The sequence below is a fragment of the Nesoenas mayeri genome (genome assembly GCF_963082525.1).
Source record: "Nesoenas mayeri genome assembly, chromosome: 3".
Taxonomy (NCBI): Eukaryota; Metazoa; Chordata; class Aves; order Columbiformes; family Columbidae; genus Nesoenas; species Nesoenas mayeri.
Genome location: NC_137544.1, coordinates 112,303,444 through 112,331,367, shown reverse-complemented (window position 1 = coordinate 112,331,367; position 27,924 = coordinate 112,303,444). Strand labels below are relative to the sequence as shown.

The following is a 27,924-nucleotide window of genomic DNA, read 5'->3' as shown; positions in this document are numbered from 1 at the left end:
TGACAGACACTGGAACAGGCTGCCCAGGGGGGTTGTGGAGTCTTCTCTGGAGACATTCAAAACCCACCTGGACGCCTTCCCGTGTAACCTCATCTGGGTGTTCCTGCTCTGGCAGGGGGATTGGACTGGATGAGCTTTCGAGGTCCCTTTCAATCCCTGACATTCTGTGAACCCTGGTTTTGGGACAACACCCTCAGCCACAGAAGGGCCCCATGCAAGACCTTCCTCCCCGTCACAGAGCGGGGTTTGTTTCGGGACCAGGCTGCGACCGTGTCCAGGGGCCGGCAGTGGGACCCAGCAGTGCCCTGCCCTTTGGGCAGCTTTTTGGGTAGATCCTCATGCCATGCTTTGAAGGAGGCTGCTCTAGGTAGTAGTACCTGGCCAGACCCTTCTTCAGTGGGTGGAGCAGCCAGATCCCGGCACGTGCCCACACCCTATAGAAAATACAAACCTTTCTCCTTGTTCCTGTCCATAGGCTGGTTCTGTTTTTTGTCTGCATCATCTGCTCCTGGAGCGTGATTTCTTAGATAACATTGAGATTTCCTAGAAGTCAGTTACATGGTAAAGCACTTTATGAACGGCATTGCCACCAGCCATCAAGGACCAAAGAGACGTCTCGGGTTCTCTCAGCAGGCTAGTGGCAGGGTGAGGGGCAAAAGCCAGGTATCTCGAGTCATCAGCTGGTGCTTCGGTCCGTCACCCCCACCCTCAGCCCCACAGCGTGACCCAGCTCTGCCACCCCATGTATTATGTTCAGATTCCCAGCTGCTATGAACTGGGTTTATTCTATTGACCTTGATGGAACTGGCCCCATTTACTATCCTGGAGGATCTTGCTTTTCCTCTCTAGAGAAACCGAGTAGGAGCATTTTTTCCAGGGCTACTTCAAAAAGCAGAGCTGTACCGCCATGGTATAATGGTACGGGGCTCTCAGAACTCTCAGCCACGAAAAAAGCCCACATCATCTCTGTTCCTGTGTAATATTTCTGTATTTGGGGTTTCTTTGATGAATGTTACAGGAGGTCTTCCGGAGGGCTGCACATCCCCCTGCCTCAGATGCACGCTTTTGGGAGTTGGCTTTTTGTTGGAATTCACACAGGTAAAGCCCTTGTGGAAGAAAAGTCCTTTAAAATGTTGTTTATTGCTTATTCTCCAGGGAGCTGGTTGCTTGCCAGTAGAGGCCGTGCTGATTTCAGGCGAGTCGAAAGGCTGAAGCAAACACGGATGGGTCATGATTCATACCCAGGCTCGGCTGTTTTTAGTGGGTTTAAATTACTCGTGAGCTGCCAGACATTGTTCTCGGGGCTGAATAGCGCTCGGCTGCGGTCTCAGCCCCGGCAGGAAAGGTTCGTGTCCTGTTCCGCCTCTGATCAAACGAGTGCCAGGATGTCTACAAGAACAGCCAGAGCGCCGAAAAAATCGTTCCCTTCTTCTTGGGCTCGCGCTGAGAGGGCGTCAATAAACAAGGTGGGGAACAAATTGGTGACCTAAAGGAGAGATTATTTTAAAATTGGAAGGAAACTATACTGATTTTCTTCCGCTGACACCTGGCCCTCTTTGTTAGGAACTTTGCTGAAAAGAAACTAATTAATTCTATTTATAATATAGGGTCAAATCCAGCCAGGCTCCCACTTAAGATCACTCAAGGCTGGCAAAGACTAATATGGATATTTTCTTGCTGATTTGAGACCTCTGAATTCTTTCAGATGTGTGTTTTTCAGCAAGAAGGTTCTCCAGCAGAAACAAATGATTTCACCCAATGTGTGGATGACAGCACTTCAGCAATAATCCCCATGTTTATGACGTGAAGTACAGCTTGCTTACCATGTTCAGATTAGAAAGCAGTGTATTCTAGTATATGAGAAGCTGGGACAGGAAGACTCAGTTTTCTTAAAAAAACTTCTACCTCCTTGGAGGGAATATCCATATTTTTGTACAGAAACAGATCCATCAGGTGAAGCAGCTGTATATATCTAGAGTTTTAATATGTCTGTAACTGATGATGGACTGTTATCCAGAGTTTTCAGTACATCAATTTGTAATTTCTTTCTACCTTGAATGGTCTCACGCCACAAGCCAGACAGTTAACACTCCGCGATGAAACCTGAAGCCTGCATGTGCACCACATGCTCCTGCATAGCATCTGCACTATCTTCAGCATCAAATTTCAGTCTCAGAAGGCAAATGTTTGGGATGGATGAGATGTCAGCAAACGCAGGGCTTGGGCCTGACCTATTTGTTCCCAGAGCATTGCTAGCAATATTCATAGAGTTCTGCAGAGACAAGAAAGATTGGTTGCAATCACTTTGCCATCTTTTGGCCAGTAGTATGGCATTATCTGCGGGGAGGACTTGCCTGAGTTTGGACAATTATTCTATTTCTGATGCTGTGCCTCAGACAGACAGAGAGTTAATATTACATATAACCCATTAGTACAATTGCCTATCTTCCAGGGTTAAGTTATCATCAAGGTGGGAAGGAGCTGCCACAAGCCTTTTGCTTCTGTTGGCTACACTGAAGTGACTGACATTATTCCTGTCCTGTGTTAAAATTGCTTAGGCACTGATTTATAAAATACCTATGTAGCACCCCGACAGCACCACGTTCCTCGCTCCTTGAGGACAGTCTGGCTGGCAAGCTCTCCCACCCATGGTTCTGGGCAGGAGTTGTCTTTGTACAAACTGCTCAGGACTCTTCTCGCTGTGTGCTCTCTCCACCTAATCCCTCTCTGAAAGGTGTTTACAGGGAGAGGTCCTTGTCTTTGTGAGGCTAACAACCATTTTCTTTTCCCCAGAGCTCAGGATTTCCAAATCTTGGACTGCTCCCCTTGTTCTCCTCTTGATTCTCACTCTTTGGGCCACGTTTCTTTGAAGCTCAACACCTAAACCTGGCCCAAAACTGCAGTGTGGGGTTGGCTGTGATGAGGCAGAACCCGTGTGGTAGTCCAGGATGCGTTCCTGTTTCCACACCCTGGTGTAGCATCTGCCTTACTCACAGCACAGGCACTGACTCATGCTTCCGACTGCCCGTAACTTCCTCATCCTGCTCCTCATCCTGCTCCTTAACCTGCCATTTCCCACCCATGCCGGTGCAGTTAATTACTCTCATCTAGATTAACTCCTTGCAGCCTGTTTCCCAGACCCTCTCTCAATTTTTCTGATGTTGCTATGAGTTTCAGCCCTGTGGTTTTCCATGTTCCCAGACCTTCTCCTCCAGGTGGGACCTGCAGATTTTCTCTGTCCCAACATTTGTGTCACTAATCAGCTACTAATGGTTCTGGACGTATGGCAGGCCCCTGAGGAATCCAGTTATTCAGCTAGACAGTCACTCTAGTAATGTCTAAATAAGCAAGTTCAAACTCAGTCATGTTGCTTAAGCTTCTTTGTAAAGTAATGAGAAGATTCATAGAAAGCATACAAGCTTTCCCTAGTTCTTCTAGATCATCATAGCTACTACTGCACAATTACTAAATATTTTCTAAAAAAGGTATCTGCTTCTTTTTCTTCCTGATTTTGCAGAAGCACCTGAAAATATTACTTAATTAAGCACACCCAAGGCAGCTGACAAATGAAGCAGGTAAGGCAGAATTCATGAAGACCAGAGGGAAAACTAGAGTGTCATCTATTTTAGTGTCAACATGGAAGTGCAGAGCAACGAACCCCAGTGCTAGCAGCTGGGCAATTCCAGTTCTTTACCACTTGGTTGCTCAGCTGGACGGAGTGGCAGGATTTAGCCCAAGAAAAAGGTCAACTAGAAGTTGCACTTCTTCTTTCTGGCCACACGATGTACCCATCACACCATGAACAGCCTGGCTGGACAGCCACAAACAGGAGGCCCAGCCACAAAGGCAGGTGTTTCACCTTTCCACATTTTCCCAAAGCAACTTCCTGGCAAATATCCAGGCCCAGGTGCAGAGGGGTATGAATGGGATGGAGTCAGTGTGGTCCAGATGCTTTGCCTTTCCTCTTCTGGACGAAGGTGACAACATTGCTGTGAAACAACTAAGAGCCGGTTGGTCAAGAGGTGGTGGCAGCTTTTGATCAAGTTGAATTACAATGGACAATGGATAATTTGAATAAATTTTACTTTTTAAATGTGAGGTTTTACTGCTGCTTTCAGTGGGGAATGTGAGGAATTTCTTTTCATTCTAATTGCTGGAATGTCTTGGCCCTTTGCTGTTTGTATGTTGTCCTGAGCAGAACTGAAGGGCTCTTCAAAACTGGAGCTGGGATCTGCAGGAACCAGGTGTCAGCACAGAGATTTGTAAAACAAATCCTGGAATTGGTATGGATGAAAATCTGTATATATAAGCATCAGGAGAAATAGCAGAGCATGGCGGGCTAAGAATGACTTGTATTCAAAACAAATTACACCATTTCCAGAAAAAAAAATGATAGGACTATGTTGTTGTGAAGCCCAGAAGGTCTGCACACCAGTAAGACATAGCACATAGACTCTCCTCTCTGATAATGGGAGGATGGCGGCGTATCACAACTCCCATTCCTTCCCCTGGCAGCCTTGCAGGGAGAGAGAGAGACTGCAGCAAAGCACCACCAAAAAAAGAAAAACAGTAATGATTCTGGAAGATTATTAACGAACTCTCCCCAAATGGGAGGTTTAGTGAAGATTTCACAGCCATCATCCCTTTTTGTGTGTGTTGCATGCAAATGATCAGGGCCACACCACTTGAACAACCATGTCTCATTGCATGTGAGTATGAGTGAATGAAATCTATAAGAGAACAAACGTGGGTAAAATCTGCTGAAAATGTAAATAAATACCATAATCTCCTACTGTAAGATCTATACAGAGTTTGGCTACACTGGTTTCCTAGCTCCACAACAATGATACGGCTAACAGGACAAAGCCCAGTGCCTTCTGGATGCTCAATGAGTCAAATTACTCAAGCCAATTAACAATGCAGTACCAGGGAAGTTTAATCGTAATGACTCTGTTGCTGTTGGTTGGAACTTACTGCCTTGGCAGGATTCGAGTTGCCTCCCTCAAACTCTAGTAGCTGTAGGCATCGCCACCTAATGACACTGCAGCACACTATGATGAAGAGAATCCAGATCTGCCTGATTGTGTACATGTTTTAGTGACACAGTAATTACAGTAATTTACATCACATTGCTGATCACTATCCTGCGGAGAGGGTGAAGTCCTGTTACCCAAGCCTGTGGAGTGGCTTTGCACTGCATCTCTGGGCCTACGTTTCAGAGCCAGTTTTTATATTAATAACATGCCTGGTCCCTGGCATATGTTTTGCCAAACCCAGCCCTTACGATCATGAGGGTAACGTTCAAGATGTGGAAATAAATTCCAGCTCTGTTAGCCCAGTCTAGAACCACAGGTATCTTCTGTAGCATGATGGGTCGACTCTGACATCCAAGACGCAAGAACTTGCAAGAACAGCAAGTCAGCTCACCAAGCTATTTTCATGCACCTGGCAGTTCACGAGAATCTCGAGAGGTAAAACATGCTTGTACATCCTCTTGAGTGCTCATAATGGGAAGAGGGCAGAGATTTGATTTTCAACAAGTTAACATCAATCTATATATTTGGAAGATGACCTGTTAGTACAGCTGTACCACATAACCTGTTTGGCTGAAACCATTAATTTCACAGCAGAACAAAATGGTGTTGCCACCAGTTTAACTAATTCAGAATGCACTTCCCTATAATCAGACAAACTAAGTATTAAAAAAAACCCTAATCTGCTCCTTGGCCATAACTGGATTTCTTCTGCAAATATTAAGCTAAGACAACAGCAGCGGGTTTTGTTATAAATTTATTTTTAAATACTTTTTTTCATTTGAACTAGACAAATGTGTCACCTGTCCAGAGCTTTTTAGAAAGAATTCTTTTCCTCTTAAAAAAAAAAGATGAAATTATTAAGAAATTGGAAAGCATGAGGCTAGACCAGTAGGTGGTGGTAAAAAAACCAAAATAAAGTCATTGAACTTTAATTAGAACTTCTTCCAACTTTTTTCTCTTTCTTGAAAGATCACAAGAAACTTTTATCTGTTTTGGTTGGCATTAATAATAATGCATAGCAAGCTCTAATAATGTCTTGCTTGAGTCAGCTGGGACTCAGTCTAAGGCTTGACTTGGTTCTCATTAAAGACAAGCACTCATTCCATGTTTTTCCACGGGCCTGTTCATGTGTTTCAAATGGTGAGGCACTACAGCTCTGACAACCACCACTTACCTCTGAAGGCTTCAGAAAACCTGCTTGTTTTAGGCAGCTGCCATCTCTGTATCCAAAGCTGACATCTGAATGGCGAGGGGCTGAGGTTCAAGAGGGCTTCTCTCTTAGCTCACTGGTCTAGCACTCCTCCAGGCATCTCCTCGGGGTTTCAGCTGGGAAGTGAGAAGACAAAGAAACAACCAGGGGGTCAGGGAGGCTTTTTGGCAAACCAACACATTGATGGTTTTGTAAAATCTGCATGCCAAGACAAAAGTACCAGTAACAATTTGTAAATCATACATGTGCAGGTCCTTCAAATTATACTTATCTCTTCTGGAGCTTTTGTTTATTAGTTCTGGGAACAGAATATATTGCTTGAAACTAACCAGACTACACTTTCATAGATTTTTTTTTAGGATTTGTAATATTCTGCATCTCAGGTGAATATCTATCCCTTGAAGACATATGAGTTTTTAATGCAAAAATTGTATCAAAACCACTGCAATAGCAAACCCGGGCACCATCACACTGCTCAGACTGTGTGTGTCCAGTGCAAAATTACCCTCAACTTACCCCTCCAGTTGCCTATGGCAAAGGATTTGCTAGATGATTTCTCCTGCTCCTCAATCCTTCTCCAGCGAATGAAGTCTGTCTGCTTGGCAGAACAGGCAGCAGGTCGGTCTGTCAGCCCTTGTACTCTGCTGTGGCACACATTGACAAAAAACACCTACCCCGCAGAGCTGAGCACCTGTGCAGAGGGCCTGGGGAAACACTGCCCTGCGCAGGCTTGCCCTGGGCTCCAGGGAAGGCGTTAAATGGAGTGATATGTCAATAATCAGTGACAGCGGCATGCCAGCACAGGGCATGATCAGGGCATGCGTGCCCAAATACCAAGTTACACAATTCTCATTGAGGGGCATTTTCAAAGGAGTCGCAGAGAGTTTGCCAGCTGTCCCAGCAAGGCTGACCCAGCTAAAAGGCTGAGTCTTCTCCAAACAAAGATGGAAACGTGAATTCTATTCGGGGCAAATTTTATTTCAGACTGAGAAGCTACACAAAGAGAGAACAAATATACATTTCCATGAGAGACGGGAAGAAGATTGGGAGTGTTCTATTGTGTCACCCTGCAAATACAACAAACCATCTCAGCCCAAGCCACAGGACTGTGCTCCCGCTGGGAAGGCAGGAACAGTTTTTACGCCAAAGGGTGCACAGCAACACAGTAAACATCTGTAATATCTATCTCAGGGTCACACATCCATAGACAAAGCAATATGGTCTTTTTTTGTACATGTGCACATACATCTGTTCTCGGTAGATAATAAAAAGGCTGATACAGAGTCAAATGAATCAAACCCATGGCTTTATAAAAGGAACGGTTACAGATGTTCGTAAGCATCAACACACCCACATAGCACAAGTACTTACTCAATGGAGTGGTTACTCTAAGCATTAGGTTTTATCTGAAGGCAGATACCTTTCTGTCAGTGATACCGGATTGTACTGGAGCAGATGGCAGTGAATTTCAGACTTCATCTCTCTGTCATTTTATTAAAATAATTCATCAAATGGCTTAGCGTATAAAAATACAAGAATCCTCCCTCCTAATTAGAGCAGTTTGTGTTCATGTAGAAACAAAAGCACACACACAGGCAGACACACATCAGAGGCAGGATTGCTGACAGAGAGCTTACAGGATAACGAAAGGAAGTCACTTTCCCTGCCCCACACCAGGACATCATGTTCTCCCTCCTGTTTCCAGGGATAATGGAATCTCTCACCTTTGGTGCATAGTTATATTAAAAAACCGAACAGCATATTGGAATTTGTCCTGAAGGGAACCAGGACAAGGCACCTTTAAGGATAATAAGGCAGATTGTGTACCTCTGCTGCAGAGACTCCTCGTGCCTTTGGGGTGGTCCTGCTGTCCCTGAAATCTAGAGGGATTAATAAAAATCTAATTGAAAACTGACAAAGTGATGAGTGAGTCAGTCTCAGTTTGCTATAATCAAGAAGCAGCTCAGAAAAAGAGGCTCATCTCCCATTAGCAGAGGTACGCTCAGCTCTTTGTAGCGCGACACGTGCTCTCCATGCCGTATACTATGGGCTTTGGGGGTGACCTTACAAAAGTGTGGCCAGGATAGTGACAGAGAAAGTCTACATATGATTATATTCTCAAAAGACTGCAACATTCAGGGACGGCAAACACATCACCTCCACCCTGGTCCTCAGGGTGGAGCAGGGAGGCAGCCAGAGCTGTACTACCATGGTCACAATTATTTGACTTATTAAGCATAAAATGTCACTAATGTATTGCCTTAATGAAATAGGGTTTTCTTCAGCCCAGCTCCCTCCTCCAAAACTGAAGCTACATCTTCATCCCCTCATAGTAGGATGGGAGACAGTCTATGTCCTCACATGGCACTAGAATATCTTAAAGTTTAATCTATGTACCATAGGAGCTTGGTCCTGCTGGAGTCTGGGCAGACTCCAAGGACCACAGCAGAATCTGCAAGAGGGATCCAGAGAAGATAAAACTGATCAAAAAATGAGGAAGCCTTGCTTCTGCATCATCACAGACCATCTAGCAAACATATTTTTCTTGTGGAGCATCTGTGAGCATCTGAAATACCTCTAGTTATAGCCACCAAGTTTTAAAAATATACCCTTACTGCTGCTTTACTGAACACGATCTTCCTAAGAGGACCAGATCAAGCCCTGATGCTGCTAAGGAGGTATCATCTCCACCAGAAGTCCACAGGCTATTGAAAGCTCAGGCAATTACATTAATGCACACCAGCGAAGGCCCAGGCTTGTCCATTTTGTGGCATTCCTTCTGCTTCTGAAAAAAGCTACAATCCAAACCAGTTAATATTTGGGGTATTTTTGTGGTTAAGCACAATTCTTTCTGTGGGAATGTAATCCTGGGGGATTGAGGCATGTGTAAACAGTTCCCTTCAGAGAAGATCTCCCTTGGTAATTTCTTTCTGCAACATGTAACTGCAACTAACTTGAGTTGCACCAACATGCCGTATGCAGCACAGCTTCAGCTACTAACTACATCCTTGCAAAAGAAGCGTATTACTCTCCTGGCATTGTTACCAGAAGGAGCAAGAGAAAGCTGTCCTAAGGAATATCTAATACCAAATTTCTTGGTTGCTGTGGCTTAAAACCACACTGTTAACTTTGCATTACTACAGGGTTGGCTCAAAATCCATTTCCTCGTGCTGTTTCCTGTACGTACGACTGCCTGCCTTGCAGTCAGCATCTCTGGCCTCAGGAAAGACAAGTATAAATGTTTCCTTGAGCAGGACTTCAAGTAAAAGCAGCTGGCCTGCTGAAGCATCCACAGTCCTCACCTCTTGCTGGCACCAAGATCAGTGGTTAATAGAAACGAGATTTCATAGCCACTGAGGATGATAAATCAAATTCTATCTCAGCGTCGGCAGATCAGTAACCACACTGTGAAGTCTTTAATGAAAAGAAGACTTTCTTCCTCCTTTTCTATCAAAAAAAAATCCACCCTGGAGGGAAGACAATTATTCTACTTCTCCACTTCCATCTCTCCAAAAAGAAAAGTGATGAAGCTGCACTGACATGCTATTAATACTATAGTATCAATACTAAAATATATTTATAAACCCCCAGATGTTAATTTTTTAAGGGAGGTGATAGTTGTTAGCTAACAACAAACTTGGCTTTAGGATTCGAGGTCGGCTCCTAGCCTGCATGATGATTCTTCACAGGACTCCAGAAAGCGTTCTTTCAGCTTTTCTGCATGTGTTCACTTTTGTAGCTGTGAAATGGTGCCTGTTGGTCACAAATGCCTGTGAAGACCCCATGCAGAGAATGAACACTGTGTTAATGTTAACTTCCTAAGCTGGTGTTCAGATGTGAGGAGAGAGAACTACGGGAGCCAAACAAGGCTCTCGATCACTTCTTCTCAGACTTAAAATATTCTGTGGCAACTGTCTTAACATGTTGCCCTATGTCTAGAAAAAGTTTCAGATCATTTGTCAAACCCTTTTCACTCCTCCCTGAATCCAAAGCAGCAAATGAATATGAATATGCTTGCATAGATAACAAGGTCTTCTTTGTCCTTGGAGAATAATGGCCACCACACATTTATCTGAGGGGCATTTGTCCCAGCTATCCTGCAAGGAGGAATGTGGGTCAATCTCCAATCCAGAACTGTACCGTTATTTTCCAGTGCCCATGGCGAGCAGCCAGCAGCAGCTTATCGGAGCCCCAGGCTGGTGTGCTCCATGCTTCCGCATTGCTCAGCGAACGATGCGCTTCAGGATCACCAGGGCTCAGCGTCTGCCTCTCCCTGCAAATCCTGGCCAGTTAGTGGGCAGGGATTTGCATTGTCTCTGCTACACGCTGGAAAAACGCCTGCAGTCTTTTTGATGCTATCTGTATCAAAATGCCAAGGAAAATATGCTGCCTTTTTTTCAGCATCTTTTTGCACTTGCTTACCCTGTCCTCTGTGATGCTCCCCCTGCAATCCTCCTTATTTTTCTCTACCTTTTCGCCCATACTGCTGAGACAACTTGCATTTTTAGTTGAAAAGCTCTTTCTTCAATTGAAACTGGGCAGAAACAAAGCAACTCTGACTTTATGATGCATACGTTAATTATTTGATTCCTTTCAGATTTTTTTAAAGTTCATTATTTTTTAAGATTTAGTGCTGTGTCTTAAAAGTCCTTTCCCAAAATTGCAGCTTGTTATCCTCCACACTATTGCATGTGAGAGAGATAAGTATCTGTAAACTTAATTTACAGAAAAAGAAGCACAAGCAGAGGATTTATGTGACCTGCCTGAATCTGTGCCATTCATCGGTCACAGGATCAGTTACTACAGGCAGGTCTGAAAATGAGCATGAACTGCCATGGCCCAATGAAAATCAATGAACACGTGACATTTTTTCCTTTGGTAGGAGTTTGGCTTCTGGTCCTTTGACTTTCTACCTGAAGTCCATTGCTCGCTGCCTGTGGGAGGGTCAGGGGAAAAAAAAAGATCATTTCCAATAGGAAGATGCTTTCCAATGGCTGCAGAAATGTGCTGTGCTAACAGAGGACCACAGTGAAGATTCAGCCTGGATTGTTGACCAGCACTGCAAATCTTCACAGAAAGAAGTGGTGGTTTTGTACTTCTGGCCAGAACTTGAGGACATAACCTGCAACAGATGGCAGGGTGATCAGTCACACAGATACCAGGGCCTCTGACTTGACTGAAAGAGGAACTGCGTGAACACCTCAGTTTTCATTATTTCTGCTGTAAAATATAGAGGAACCACAGGAGGATGAGGCTAAGAACAGTGACACTGGGTCATGTCCATCTCCGGCACCAGCCACAGTAAATGTCCAGGGAAGAGTATAGGAACAGAGCAAGCACACAGGAAACCTTCTTGCCCCTCATACTGTCCCTCCAACCTCTCACCACCTCCAGCTCAGGGCATTGCCCCTTCAGGCAGTAACAGGGCTGCTCAGAAAAAAACAAAGCAGTGGTTGTTTAACCAACTGATTTGGTACTTTGGCTGGCTCCACAGTTCTGTTGTGTCCAAAGGACACAGCCCTGTTTGTCACATCGCTGCAGGGGAAACCCTGGGTTTGGGCCTAGTCTGTTTTCAATACAAAAACTACCCTGATTGCAAGAGACATCTCCAGAAGGGTCTAAAGCTCTTTGCAATTACTGAATCTTGTAGTGCAATTACCAACACACCAGACTCAGCTAAAGCTCAGTTCCTGGGAATAATGGGTCTTTACTGAAAATATCCTAACAGCAGCCAAGTGCTGGCACCCTCCATGGCTCTCCATAGTTTTTCAGGCACCCATAGCCACATCTCCCAGTGCAAAACAAGCACCTTTCTCAGGATGACAGATACTACTCCATGCTCTCAGAGCAACTCTTTAAATTACTAAGTCTCACAAACCTCTGGTGAGTTAAGGACAAGAGCAAGACAGAATGCAAACTACTTTCCCAAGGACCAGTTGGAGCCCTTGGATCTTTGTCCACTCTCCCGTTTATACCTGAGCCACCAATACATAAAAACAGCATAGGGCATTCCAGGAAATGGGATGAGATCAAGCAGTGATGGATACAGCATGGAGTGGAAAGCCAATCCTGGAGAAGAAGTAAAAGTTGGTCTAAAACAGTTAAAGAAACTTCACTGAAAAAGGTAAAAGTTGAAGAATAAATGGCAGAGACAAAATGTGATTGCGCACGTCAAAGGCTTGCAGACTCTTCCATATTCCCATATCTTTATCCCAAGAAGCAACGCTGTACTACAGGGTAAGACATGAGCTGTTTGTAGTCTGCCTTGTACCTTCCAAAACAAAGACTAAAACCAAAAAGAAAAATAGTGTTTTCTAGATGGAATTTATTTCCTCTTGAAATTAATAGCAACTGAGTAAAGGTTTCCAATTTACAGTCAGGTTGGGAGAACATAAACGTAACATCCAGTCAAGAGACATTGGAGTTAAGTACCATACGGCACCAAATTCATGGAGTGCCTGAGTGAGAGCAGAGCAGGTATGACCAGCTGCACCTGCACCGCTACAGAGCACCTTCTCAGCTCGTAGCTTCCTGGAGTGAGGCTGCACAGGGACCCGAAATAGGAAGCTCCAGGTGTAACACATTGTGCTGCAGGTCAAGGAAAGCACCTAAAATGCACAACCTTCAACAGCCCATTCATTTTTTGCCCAGTGGTCTTACCTGAAGACCATGACTGCTTGAAGCAAATGGCAAGTCTTCTATTTCATCGGACTTACAGTTCTAGTGTAATATTGGATCTTTTACATTTGTACCTTAAAAACAAAAGTGAATCCAGGTGGAGAGCCCTAGAAGATGTGGCGTGGCCACCGTGAAGAATGAGAACATCACAGAAAAACAAGAAATGTAACTTCTGACACAGATGATACAGAAAAGACCAAGAAGATGTTCTGACAAGCAGCAGTTACAGAGCATTCCTGTTTCCACGGAAAACACTGGGATCCCTCTTGCAGTGCATGAACAACAAAAGAACTGGCACCTTTGTAAGTTTAAAGCAGGGCTTCTGTAAGACTACAGATTTCTGGCTGGTTAAGACCTGAATACTCATGGTTCATGTAAACCCTATGGCACCTGGTTCCAGGAGAAGGAGTGTTAGATTTCCTTGGTTAAATTCCTGCTACAAGATGATTTGACCTCCTTAAATCTGACTGCTTTAACAAGCTTTACATAGGACTAGACATGCACATTGATGCAAAACGTGGCAATCCACCAGTAGGGACTGGGAGAGTCATTCTCCAGCAAAGACTCCGAACTTCTGCATTGCTGTTGGAAAATACTAAGACAACTCTGAGGTAATTTGCTTTAATTTACCATTTCTTGGGATCTACCATCAGAAAGAACATGCCACAGTCTGCTGCTACAAGGATGAGGCACAATCAGGCTGCAGCACCACAGGGATGAAAGATCAGTACAGCAACGGCAAGGTGCTGCCTGCGAGGAAGCCCAGCCTTTTGGCTTGCCCAGTTGAGTATTTTTACCTGTGGGCAACAACAGCTTTGGGTTGAAAAAAAAAAAATGAGACATGTTCTAGTCCAAAATGGTGCTGTGATGCTCCAGAGGAGTTGTCATTTGAGTGCTACCTGCTCTAATGCTCCGATACCAGCTGCATGTGTTGTGGAGAGGGAGAGCATCAGAGGAGCAAAACATCCGATGCAGCTACAGAACCCAGCCCGCAAGGAACAGTCATGATTTTCAGCTTCCTTGAGACATCCAAATACTTGCTTTAATATCGAAGTATTTGGGATTCTGGTGCATTCAGATTTTTCAAAGAAATAGTTAGACTTGTTTCAAAAAAAAAAAAAAAAGTCGTTTTGTTCAGAATCATTTTTTCAAACCTCCAACATTTTTCAAAACACCTCTTATTTGTTGGCTTTGATTGTCAGCCACAGAGTGCACTTTTGGTTTCCTGAGTTGAAAGGAGCTGGGATGATTCTAATGGGAGGAAATGGAAAGTTTCAGTGGGTCTTGATCTGCTAAAAATGAAATAATAAATACTGGGCAAAGGACATCCCTAGAGAACTATGTTTGTCTCCTTCCATTTTGAAGAAGAGCCAAGGAATGACCAAATTTTATGGACATGGTTATAAATAAACTGGTTAAAAAGAAAATCCACCTGCAGTTTCTCAGTAGGCTGACTAATCCTTTCCTACTTGGATTGTTTGCATAGCCCTGCTGCACATGATTAAACAGCCAGTAATGACGCACTCACTGTGTTTTCCCTCAGAGGTAGCCACATCTCATTCTAAGCGTCTTTTTGCAAAATTCATAGTGTCCTTTTACCAGGAAGGATGCTTTGCAAATGAAGGCTGCTGCTGCTATGGAATTGGAGCTGCCTCTTCCTAGTGCCATGAACACAATCATCAGCAACAGGAGATCTTTCCAAGATAGCTTCCTCTGAGACAAGAGAGGAGAAAGAAAAAGGGAGACTTACTATTACTTTATATCAAAGCTAAGCATATATGTACATTATTACTGAATTAACAGTGTGGAGACTGATCATATGCACTCATCTTGATAAAATAGCCAAGGGAAAGCATCACAAGCCCAGGCAAGCCAACAGGATAAACCAACAGGATCTTTGCAATAAGCTTGCCAGACTTTGCTCAGGTTTGGGGTGCAAATTCAGGAAGTATGTTGTACAGGAAAAAAAAAAAAGGTGGAGTCAGAATCCAGAAGCATTTGGTTCAGCCTCAAGCAAAGGTTGCCAGTTGCCACTAAGCACTAGTCTGGCCCAGCACCACCCAGAATTACTAAATGTAAGCCACTGATAGAAGGACATTTATAGCAGGACCAAACTCTGAGCAGGAACAGGTACGGAGCTGCCCCAGCACTGAGAGGTCCCCGAGCTACACGAGGTTATAAACTCACTTCCCTTCTTCCCCTTTCAAGCCAACACTTGGACTTGCCTGTCATCAGTTCCCACATGTTGTATGTTCAGACTTTTTTCCTGCCCTGTTCGGTTTTGCTGGAAGAGGGATATGACTTAACTTGTTTGAACTGACCCATTAAACAAACACAAGCAGGACATGGCGTGCTAGCAAAGGAGCACGCATGTTTTTATGAAGAGAAAAACTTCTTGATGTTGTCACAGGCAAGCCTCTTTCAGACATATTTAGGCTGGAACACACTCTACATTTTTTTCAGCCCCAGAGGGATCACTTTAACAAGATTTGTGTTTCCTCTGGACTTTTTTCCCTAACAGCTTGGTTAGAGGAAAGGAGAAAACCAGTCCTTGATCTGCATGAAGATCTCCTATGTTTGGTCCCAAAATCTGGGAGTTACTCACCAAAAGGCAGGAAAGCTGCTATGAGCTGCAGTGTGGTGGGGCAATGGAACAAGGGTTGGACCCCTATATATTAATTCAGATATGAAACAAAAAAGGAAAAAAAAGCGCTAGTTTTCAGGACATGTTTAGACATTTTTAAGGGGAGAATGGGAGAGTAAGGGGAGTGGGAGAAAAATGCTGCTTCATATCATGTCTGTAATGGTCAGTGTTTCCAGACCAGAAACAAAATTTAAGCAACATTTTCAGCCACTCTGGAGTTTCTAAATTGCATCTGCATTCGAACAGCAGTACAATAAGCTTACTAATTTTTTCCCTACAATAAGCACATACTGGGTTTGTCTGTTTCCTCATCTCCAACCCATATGAGCCTTTACTAACAGAAGCCTTGTTAAACCAGAAGCCTCAATGGCATTGTTTTCACATACACGTATATGTGTGTACATGTGCAACACATATACATGTATACATATGAATTATCAAAATACTATTATAAAGCGAGTGTTTTTTCACAACACCCTTTCTCTACCCACCCCACTTCCCTCCCCTTCCCCAGGCCAGCATATTTCAAACAGACTGGAACTGAAAACTTCCAAGAGCCATCCAGCTCTCGTTAGCACTGCAAACGTCTAGATGCGTTAACACGTCCCTGGTCCACCTCTAGGACGTGTGTTGATGAACAGCGTCGAGTTCACAATACTGATTCCTTGGATTCAGGGTCTGCTGTACTGGCTGTGTTGTAGACTTGGGTTTTGTGGGTTACCAAAGGCGACGTTTCTCCTTCAGCCTTGCTGTTAGCGACTGCTTCTACGGTGACTTCCTTTAGATCCTGCTCCTTTTCTTTCTTTTCTTTTTCGTTCAGGTAATTGAGGATGCCCGCTCCTAGGGCATCCCCTTCCACATTCACAACTGTGGTGGTTCGGTCCCTGATTAAGATCAGAAACAAAAACCAAAGCAGCAGTTTTTTAGCTTAAGAGAGTTACAGCACAATAAGGGGAGCTGATTCACACATGCTGATCCACTAACATCAGTGGAGCTAGACAAGGGAGATGTTGTTACCATAGGTATTTTCCACATAAGTATCATCACCATTTCAGAACTAAAAATGTGCACCAGAGCTGGTTTAAGGTGGGGCCAAGTGTTACTGTGAACTGGTCCTGGTCTCTCAGTGCGTTGCAGCAATGGTACCGCTCTTTCCCAGGCATCTTTCTTCTCCCAGCCCACCGCCTTCCCCTTCCCCCTTCCCCAGACCAGCATTTTTCAAATGCGAGTTCAGAGCAGGAACTTAGTTTGGGCTTATCCAAAAGGTGACTCAGAGCACCCAGCTCTCTTTTTTAGCTACAGAGGCTCGTACCTTAATCCAAGCTACTTAAGGGGTCTTTCCAAAAGCAGGTCAAATGACTGTGCTCCCTGGATTTCTTGCTAGTAGCAAAAGGAAACTACCATGTTGCAGGGTCTAATGGAGGAGGTTTATGGGTCAAAGAAGAACAAATTCTTCACATGCCTTTTGAGACTTCTCTTAGTAATTCTGCAGTCTAACTTCAACATGTGCTCAATTTGTAACTGTGGTCCTCTCTGGTAATTAAATGGCTGGCATTAAAACATGACATGGGACTCTTTCCTCCTTCCTTCCCCTTTTTGTTACCGCAAGGCTGAGTTCCTTGGCTAAAATAATAGTGTTGACCACAGAGGGATGTTACATATTTTGAAATGAAGGCAGCCCAGAGAGAAAGGACAGGCAAGCTTTTCACTCTTGCCTCCAAGCACTTGCAAGTACAGCTTGTGGAATGCACAACTACTACTGTAATCCCTTAGGAAAATGGGATACAAAGGACTAGCCACTGCTTTGCCTGTCTATCCTGTTCTTTGGAGGTGGCTGACCCCCAAGAGGTGACAGCAAGAAAGAGTTCGATGGCTCTAATGAAGCTGTAGGAATATGCACCACAGCATGTGTGGTGTCGGAAGGGAAGGAGGCAATACAGTTGCCTTCTTTCCCAGCCTCCGGAATTCAAGACTGTCTTTGGGCCTCCTAACATCTGCTGTGGAAGTTCATCATCTATACAAAGAGGCTGCTCTTTCCAAAAAGCAATGCAGAGAGATTATGTACAGTCTAAACCAGGAACTGCCCAGAAACCCATCAAGTGGGGAAAAAAAACCAATGGGATTCGGATTGCTTGACCCACACTGACCAGTGACTTCAGCCCACTACCCACCTTCAACCCAGTGGCCTGAAAGCAGATTATGCTTTTAAATTATCAGGTTGTGTTTATTTCACTAGTATTTAAATTCTAATCATGCTGTAATTCATGAGTGCTCAGATGCTTGTTCAAGGAAAAGCAGAGACACCCTTTTCTACAGGGCTCATCTAAGCTATAAGAAATCATCTGCACATGGCATTTACATTTATCGTGCACCTGTGGCTGCATCCCCAATAGCTAGAGCAAAACAAATTTTCTAGGCTTTCCTTAATCTAATTTAGGTAGTACAGAAGGTAAATTTAGGCCTTAACAAGGACATAACTAAGCTAAGTGGTGAGATAAACTTTTCCAAACAAAGCTGAGCAATGAGCTAATGTCTGATATTTCAAGAAGGGGAATGGCTCTTGCAAAGAAGAGAAAGAGTTGAGCAAAGGTTTGACCTTTTACATCTTTCCCAGAAGACTGGAAAGGTGATAATACTGTGTACTAAACTTGGGACTCCTAGCAGCATGTTCCAGCTGTGATGAGTGCCACAAATTCTGTGTCCCTCCCTGCCAATGGATGACACCTCGTGGTGACGCTTCTGTTGGTGCTTTGACTGGCCTTGAACTATAAAACCAGTTCAAACAATAGCTGACAACAGCTTCTGATGGCGACTGCTTCGCACATGTGACCAAGAAAGCTTCCCACCATTATTAAGACTCAATTTCCTTTTTCCCCCTCCCCTCATAGCGTTCAAACAATTTCCAGAAATATCAACACCTTCTTCAATAAACTTTTAACAATCCTTCTATAGGGAACTGAAATGAGGAAGAAATATGTTTCAATAAAGGCTGAGTAAAAAGGCTGAAGAGAGATTTTAGCATACTAACTGCTTTAATTGAGAAGGGACCACCTTTTCCATTATCCGTCAGGAGTTATTTGTTCTGCAGGCAGCCATATCTTGTAGGGTTTTATTTTATACTGTGCTACTTTCACTACACTGCCCCATGCTTCCAGCCAAACATGCTACGTGTCATGCAACAGCAGATACGAGTGACCTAAAGTACTTACACAATCCAGTCCACCGCTAATATCAAGGAGAGATCATTGGTTGGAAGTCCAATGGCTTCCAAGATGATGGCGATGGTGAGCACTCCTCCGGCTGGGACCCCAGCTGCACCCACACTGGATGCGGTCGCTGTCACACTGCAAGTCAATATAATACAACCCATTAGCAGGAGCTCCACAGCACTCCTCTGCTACACTTAGTCACACATTTCTCCGCTATGGGAATTGAAAACAAACTCTACAGCATGAGACACACAGATCATTTGCTTCCCAGGCCAAGCCTTTCCTTCCTGTTTATGCAAAGTAATGGGTAAAGAGCACAGTTGCTCAGCGGGTGTCCACAGCAGCTATCAAGGCAATGGCTCTGTGTTTAATACCATGATTGCCCTTTCAGAAAACAAAACAAAACAAACACACACAACAAACTAACCCAACTCTATCTTGCTGCCTTACTGATACATCCATTTCCAAGTCACGTATCGGTTCAGATATGCTGAGTACGTTACATCTCCTGGCCCCAAATGTATAAAGGTAAACCCTGCCATGCACAGTACTGTTCCTTCTCTGTGTCTGGTTTGCACTCAAACACAGACCCTAAATCAGGAGCTGGAAACCTTTGGTGCATGTGCTATAGACACGGACCACACACCTTTTTGTGTGCAGATGTCTGCCATGGAGTGTTCCTTGGGCTGTCACTGCATAATCCTCAGGCCTGATTCAGTAAGAGTACCTGAAAAGCTGATTTGGCTACCTGCAAATAAAATAATGCCCCAGACCTGCCTTAAATAAACAAACAGTATACTAGGAAATGCAATAAGGAAGGAAATAAAACCTGGCCAGGGAGGGTAAAAAATGCCAGGAATCAGACCTAGGAAGCATCTGGTGGATACAACTGTGGCCTCTTGGCACAGTGAAGGGCTACAACTCCTTGTAGGATACTCACTTAGGGGATTTTGAGGAGGAAAATGAAGAGTCTGACACTTCATGGCATATGGGACATAGGAGGATATTCCGGGCATGGAGGGGAGAGTCCTGGAGAAGGAAGCAGGGCTGAGGTGGTGGAGGGGGAAAATGGGACAAAGCAGTCAGCAGGGGAATGACAATGGGCTCGACCTGGGAAGCCAGTGATGTGGTGGTAGGAAGGGCAGAGGTAAGCAGGAGCAGAGTCTTCAGTATAAAATTCATACATAGAGAACTGATGAGCTGACAGGAGGATTTTCTAAGACATTCTGAGGGAGAATCTGAGGTAGCTTTCTGAGTAGAGCAGCATGCTTCAATTACCCAGCTTAACGGTGAGCAGAGATGGGGGAGTGAGATGCTTAAGGAAGGAGAGGAATTTCTTGTGAGAAACAGCTTTAAACAGCTCAAAGTCTGTTTCAGAATTCCATTGCCCCTCCGACGTTCCACCTTTTATTAAATCGAGATTCTGGCAAATCTTATAAAGCTTGAAAGACTCCATCCTTTAATCGCCCTATAATTATGTTTCATAGCAGTTCGCAAGCTTTAAGTCAGAGATGTGGAATGCAAACTGCTAGCTATTAACAGAGAGACCACAGGCTTGAGTGTGTCTGGGAGCCAGAAGGATGTGGTTGCAATAGTAAGCAACTTACAGAATCGTGAAGATTTGCCCAGGGTTGAGGTCGACGTTGTTCAGCTGAGCAATAAACACAGCTGCCATGCACTGAAAAATAGCAGCTCCATCCATGTTTACAGTTGCCCCGATAGGAAGGATAAACCTGCTGATCCTCTTGTCGACTCCATTGTTCTCCTCAACACACTTGATCATTGACGGGAGAGTGGCTGAGCTGGAAAACGGAGAATAGGGAAAAGTCAAACACTAAGTCTCAGGCTGCACTGAAGGGAAAGTCACCATCTCATGGCTTTCATGCTTCTAACATGCTGCAGACAGGACTGTCAAGAAAACAACGTCATTTTATGGTCCCTCTCTGTCATGATAGCAATGAGAGACCCTACTTGTTGGTCTTGAGCAGTGATATTTAATAATCTGCTTCCCTCCAGACATAGCTGATAAGGACTCTAATCTCCCAGGGGCAAAAACTCATGACTTAACACAGTATGCAGCCTAACAGAGCTGTGGAATGATCAAATCTCAAACCGCAAAAGTACACCAATAGATGCCAATATAAACACAATGGGCGCAACAGCTCTCTCTGTTAACGTTGTACTAGTGCCTTCTCAAATGAACAGACTAATAATAGTAAACTGTTGGATTTATTTCTTGCATTATAAACTACATGGTTTTATTAATAAACCCCCACCTACTTCATGTACTTCAGCTCCTCTGACAGATATGCATCTACTTTTGGAGATGACCTGAAATGATTTTATATAGTTACAATATTTGATCAGGTGTTTGCTCCTTGAGAAAACTGTAAATGACATCCTTGATAGTTTGGCTATGACAAATAAAAGCTAATCAGGGCAAATCTTTGAAATCAATGTTAAGTCCCTTTACCCTAGCTAATAAGTCTGCTTTGCCTCTGCAAAATTAGTCTAAACTTGTTCCAGATACTTCTGAACTTGGAGAACTAAACTTCTCACGGCAAAGTCCATCACTTAATACTGAAAGGATAAGTCACAGGATCTTTTAAGGCAAATACTTCCACCTTTTCCTCCAAAAATTTCCAGCTCAGCATCATGCCACAGTTCCAGTATTTTGAGGAATTGTTTTCAACAGCTAATTATCAGTACATTCTGTGTGGCAGGCTGATGACAGCAACGAGACTCTACGCTCAGAAGTCTCTCCTTGCAATCTCAGGAATATTCACGCTAAAACTCAACAGAGTTTGGTGTTTGAGACATAAGTGGTTTACAGTGCCAAACATAACCAGGCTGTAATACCAAAAGAAGCACAGAAACCCACCTGGAGGAAGTGGCAAAAGCAGTGGCAAATGGTGTGATAAGGCCCAAGAGAAAACGATATGGATTTTGACGGGTGGATGCAAAATAAATAAGGGGCAGAATGATTCCTCCATGGATGCAGTGGCCCAGAATAGAGGCGAAGATGTATTTTCCCAGACTGGTCACCAGAAGCATGATATCCTCCATTTCCACAATCTTGCTCCCAACAAGGAACGTAATGCCAATAGGTACATACCTGTGTAAAGAAATATTGCCTGTCATTACGTACAAACAGAAAGCCTTGAAAAACTTGCCATTTTCTGTCCCTGAGATAACATTGTTCTGAAGAATATGCTGCTCCTACTGAAGAGTAGTGCTTAAGCAAATCTGGAAGGCCTCTCTAACATTCTTTCTTGGGCGCACAAGCAGTGCTTGCTTTCTTGGTGGAAAGCAAGCAGTCCAAGTGCAAAAGCTCTGTTCACCTGGGCCGTCAAAGAGGCAGCTAAGAGAGTGCCAAAGGGACACAGAAATGCTGGCAGAAGCTATCAGGCCAAGACACTGGTGTGGAGTTTTAGCCCATCGGGGAGGAAGGCAGGTGAAGACCCAAAGCTAAAGTCACTGCTGAAGGGATGGCAGATGGTAGGAAAGAAAAAGGAGCAGTATTGTGTCACTGGAGCAGCGTGGAAGAGTCGGGTCTCACATATGTGGTGACTACCAGCAGAAGTATGAAGTTAGGTCATGAAAATGGTAGACGTACTGGGTGCCAAAATATTCAGCGTAGGAAAGAAAAAGCTAAGCCCATACCAGAGAGCTCGGCTACAAGCTGCTGATGCACGTGCCAAAGATAGCAATTAACTCTGCTATCTACCTACAAAACACTAAGTTAAATGACCAGGCTTCCAGAGCTTTGCCTAAGCCAACAGCCATGTACATTCCCATGCCTCTTACCTAGAAACATGCCACGTCTTAGGACGTCAGCATTTGTTTGAGGTTTCCTTTGTCACAAACACCTGGAGCTGCTCCAGGGGCAGGGCCACCTGCGGGCCACAGCCACACCTCTGGTCCTGGTAGCGCAGCTGGGAACAGCCTCAAAAAGACAGAATTGCCCTTGTACCTACATCACAACAGCTATTAAGTGAACCACAGGAATCATTTCAGGTCAAAAGTCAGTTCCTCTGGAACTCTACTTGGGATGTTTGTGTCTGAATAGCTCTGCTGATGCTGCCCCTGCTCCATTCATTTCTGCTTCTAAGATTAATAGATTCTAAAAGAGCTCTCCAAAACCATGCCTCAGGCACATGTGACTACAAAAGATCTGCTTGTACATCTCAGGAATAAAGACTTTTTTCTCCCACTCTCTCCTCCAATCCAATGTCCATGTTCAAAGATGCTGACCTGTGGAGTTAAGACAAACTTCAGAAGGTTTGGTTAGGCGTGCAAAGGTTTGGAAAGGTGGGCAAGCCTTAAGGTTGCCCAGATCACTCACTCCTCCCGAGCCTGCCTCTCCCTCAGTGGTTCTGCAGCTCCTCTGCTCTGTGCAGAAAGCACCTCCGTATGTCCCAGGTCAATGTGAGCATCCTCTCTCTGTCATCCCTTGACCAAACCTCTAGAGAGGCCTGTTGAACCTTCCCTGCTTAGCTTCTACCCGTTCTGCAACATACTGCCTTGGCACTATGTTTCTAAGCACCCCGATGAGCCAGATCTAGCTGAGCCCCAGTCCCGTGCAAGCTCTGCAAACACAAACACTGGATTCAGAGCTGAGGCTGGATCCCTCCCCTTGAAGAACAAGGCTGGAGAGGAGGAAGGAACTGAGAGTTGAGACCAAAGTGCTGCTAAACCTGAAGGCAGCTGTTGAATGTTACTAGATATGAACCCAAGCTGCCTTTTCTCATGGTAGTATGAGAACAAAGATGATGAAGGGAGTGGAGCACCTCCCTTATGAAGAAAGGCTGAGGGAGCTGGGTCTCTTTAGTTTGGAGGAGACTGAGGGGTGACCTTATTAATGTTTATAAATATATAAAGGGTGAGTGCCACGAGGATGGAGCCAGGCTCTTCTCAGTGGCAAACAATGATAGGACAAGGGGTAATGGGTTCAAACTGGAACACAAGAGGTTCCACTTAAATTTGAGAAAAAACTTCTTCTCAGTGAGGGTGACAGATACTGGAACAGGCTGCCCAGGGAGGTTGTGGAGTCTCCTTCTCTGGAGACATTCAAAACCCACCTGGACATGTTCCTGTGCGACCTCACCTAGGCGTTCCTGCTCCAGCAGGGGGATTGGACTAGATGATCTTTTGAGGTCCCTTCCAATCCCAAACATACTGTGATACTGTGATTTCACTCATTCCAGATTATCCTTTGGGAAGTACGTGCAGCTTGACAGATTATGAATAAATACCACGATGACACAAGAGCCTTAAGGAAGGAAAGAGAATAAGTAAGGGTTATGGTGCACTGCACCGTTAAGAGTCAGGTGTGGCCCCGATAATCCACAAAGTAAAGGATTATATACCAACTGATTGGCTTGAAGTGTTAGCACTGTAATCAGCTGAATACTCGAACTGCCTTTTATCAGTATTCAGTGTCCAAGGAATTACCCTCCAGAGTAGAAGTCTTAAGCTGCTTTGAGACTTCGAATTTTTCATTCCCTTATGACAGCAACTAATAGATCTGCCTGTGTAAAATCTGGTGTTTTGTTAAAATGTTTCTACTTCACAGAGGGAGGAAAATAGTAGGAATGAAAAATGCAGAAAGAAGGGAGAAAAAAATACTTCTGCTAAGGTAAGCTTATAGCTTTTCCAATAGCTTTGGAAAGGGAGTGAGAAATGTCTGCCGTTAATTTGTTAGCTAGCAGCCCTTATGAATATTTTGTGTGGGAGGTGTTAGTACTGTTGGTTTCAGAGGAGCAGCCTAGACCCATCCAGCTGCACAAGAACAGCCATGCTACTGCTCTGAGGCCCAGATGCATCCTACTTGACAGAAAACATGGTCAGAAGGCTGGTCCTACCTCAGCTGAGGTGGCCTGAACCACTCTCTAGAGGTGCCTGCTGCCTCCTCTAACAGTGGTTTCTTGCCTAATGAGAAAGTTCAGTGCGCTCCGGTTCCTAACATACAGACTATTCTAGGTGCCAAAAGCTTTGTGAAATTGGTCAGAGCAATATTCACCTCCTAAGTATGTCTGAACTCCAGGGAAGTAAGTGAAATAATAGATTTGCTCATTAATAGGCAGAAGACAAAATAAACAATCACCTTTAGGAAATACCTACTCTCAGGGATGTGAAATGGAAAAGAGAAACGTCTCTGGAGAAGCAAGCACAAACAAGAAACAAACAGTTGATCACTCTGCTAGTAACATTAGCTCCTGCTTCATCCAAAAAAAAATGGAAGAGACCTTAGAAGAGGAACAAAGAGTTAAAGATCTGCTGTATAACTCAGGCTGTGCTGGTAACAATGACAAAACACTCAAGAGCCAGCACTACTGTTTCAGCAGGATGAAGGGCACAGTCCTGGAGACTGTCCCCCCTTCTATACAGAGGAACATCGGTTCTCTGTCATCCTTTGATGCGAGTAAACAGGTGGGGTTCTGCATTCAATGCACTCAACAGCATTTCTCCCAAATCAATACCAGTGAGTGGGTTATCTTATCTTCTGATGTCCTGAGATATCTTTCAGTTCAGTACAAATAACCTTTTGACCAACAGAAAAATCACGGCATGATGCTACAAGTATTATTTTAGTTATGCATTGCATTTGCAAGTGCACTCCGAGCACAAACATCTCTGGCCTTCACATGACGATATTCCTCACTTGCTCACATCTCCTTTTTTCACTCAACGCCGGTGCCTTCAGGCACATGATGGCAGCCAGCCATAGGCTTATACTACTTTGAAACAGAAATACTTCTTTCTGCTAATTAGTCAAAAAGGAGTCGTGGAGAGGATTTTTAAGCAACCCTCTGAAGTATTCCAGACTGATACCTTAAGCTATGCATGACTGTCTGATTACAGGGCACAAGCAATAACTAAAGACCCCACCATGTGACACCATGACATCCATTTTTGCTGTGATGAGGGATCTGGTAGGAAAAAGCTGGAGATAGATAAATGGTGAGATCGCTGAACTGAACATAATATTGTACCACAGATGTATCTTGAGTCACACACTTACCACATAATCCAGGAAACCAAGACCATAGTCGCCTCATTGAACGAATTAAAGAAGCGAATCAGATCTTCCCCTTCCTCACCAAGCTTTTTCAGTGCCACTCCTAAAACCAGAGCGAACAGCACCAGTCCTAGAATATTCATCCCTTCAATCTCAGTACCGACAGGGATCTGTAGAGGCAAAAAAAAAAGGCTTGTTAGACACAAGACTGGCACAAAACCCAACAAAAGGGTCACCTCATTTTGTTGCTGCCCGACTGATCTGAAATCAACAAGCAGAACCTGTTCTGGGAACTTATTTTGTTGAAGGAAACCAAATAAGATCTGAATGCAGTCCAGATACAAACCTATTTACGAGCTGGCATGGATTCACTGGATAAGGACCTGCCACTACCTCCTTCATACCCTTCAACACAATACGTGTGCTTTCAGTGACTCGAACGGGAAACCTCCCCAGTTTACTCAGGACAAGCTCCACTGCAGATGCGAAACAGCATGGGCACCAATCACACACACGAGATTAAAAGACAGAAACTTTCCACCCTGTTTCCCCATGAGGGAAGGCGCGTGTGGAAAAGACCATAGGCATAAATAGCAGAAACTTGTGATATTGACTGCCTAGGTCTGCTTATTCCACCAAGCATCATTCACTGTCAGTACTATGATATTTTACTGACTACAGAAATCATACCTGCAAGAAGCTTGCAGCAGTATGGCCCCAAACATGTTCTTATTATTTCCTGACACCTCTGATGATGGGAATCTGCTGGGCAAAAACTGCCAGCTCCATCACTTTAGTGCAATATTTATACTAAGGTGAAAGCCACAAGAAAACAACTAATGTTGTGAAGCAGGAAGAGGGGCAGAGGAAGGTAGCAAACCACGGAACCTGCTTGTTTTATCTGTCCACATCAGCTTTGTGAGATACAGGGAGAGAACAGAAGAAATATCTGTTGCCCTGCTCAGAAATCATTTGGCTGCATGGTAATAGTAATAGGATAAAAACAGGATCTACCCACTGACAAAAACTAGTCTGCTCACAGGTCTGCTCTGCTGGCCCTTCACAGTTTGTTTCTGAAAGAGAGCTGGAGCCTATTTGGCAATGCAGTATCCTATAAACTGAATGAGTGTTCTTGTGGCTACATAAAAATATAATTGTTTTGACAAACTTCCCCTAGCCCCCTTCCAACTTGGCAGTACAAGCTCAACAGGTCAAATTGTTGTTTTATTTGGAAGGGCTTCTAAAACAGATTAGGTTTGTGTGCAGGTTTTGGCCTTCTGGCTAGTTTAAGTAGACACTAGCTCAAAACTAGGAAAGAAAAATATATTCTGAGCTAAAAGCTTGAAATGAATATTGACTGAAGAAGCTGTGATAATGACCTGCTAAATCTGATAAAACCAGCCTGCTTGAGATGGTATTTTGGCTGGAAGTAAACAGCTGAACTGGACTGTCCCTTAGTGGCAGGTGTGGAAAAAAAATACGGCAGGGAAGGGGGTAAAACATAAATTACACACAAAAGCATGCAGGCTAAACTGCTGTTAACAGAAGTGTTTACAAACAATGAAGGTTCTGGCTTTTTTTATTTGCTAGCTACAAAGTAGTTACATATAGGATCTATGATTTTTTTAATGGTACTTGTGCAGGGCTAAGTTGTCACTATTTATTTGATTTCCAGTTGAAAGAACTGAAAACATGGCCAGGATATTAAGAATGGGGCAGAGGGTTTCTCCAGAGATGTCTCAAGAAATGTGCTCATTTTTTCCACACACAGTTTTATAGTTCTAATAGTTTTATCTACATTCTGTTTAGTGTACATGGGAGCCCTAAAGTCTTATGTGGTTAGAGAAGTTAGACAAAAAAAAATAAATAAACAAACTATCTGTGTACATGGCATGCACACATTTTTCTATTTTTCACTTCTGTTGGTAAAACGTAACTCCAGGGTGGGAGATAAGGTTTCCCATAAGGCTGAATAGAAAGTGACAAAGCTTCGGTGATAATTTATCAGCAACGATGTACAAATCAATGTGCAAGTCTCAAATGTATTAGCAGGAAGAAAGTAAATATGTAGTAAAATAATACTGGCATGCCATTTCATCAAAATCAAAGCTTTCTCTGGGAAATGT

The 27,924-nt window shown here is 43.9% G+C and overlaps 1 protein-coding gene across 3 annotated transcripts in view; it reads right to left on the bottom strand.

Moving 5' to 3' along the window:
• Positions 1-6,882: 6,882 nt before the first annotated feature.
• The window catches only part of SLC1A4 (solute carrier family 1 member 4), a 37,040-nt gene continuing 15,998 nt past the window's right edge, over positions 6,883-27,924 (bottom strand). For 2 of the 3 annotated variants that reach the window (XM_080341082.1, XM_080341083.1), the window contains exons 4-8: positions 25,802-25,968; positions 21,659-21,892; positions 20,385-20,579; positions 18,778-18,912; positions 6,883-16,452 (exon numbers count right to left, since the gene is read on the bottom strand). In XM_080341082.1, the coding sequence (XP_080197208.1) occupies positions 16,218-16,452; positions 18,778-18,912; positions 20,385-20,579; positions 21,659-21,892; positions 25,802-25,968 (966 nt within the window). In that variant the 3' untranslated portion in view covers positions 6,883-16,217. The remainder of the gene's footprint in view (positions 16,453-18,777; positions 18,913-20,384; positions 20,580-21,658; positions 21,893-25,801; positions 25,969-27,924) is intronic. The other variant, XR_013921932.1, reaches the window with a different exon arrangement.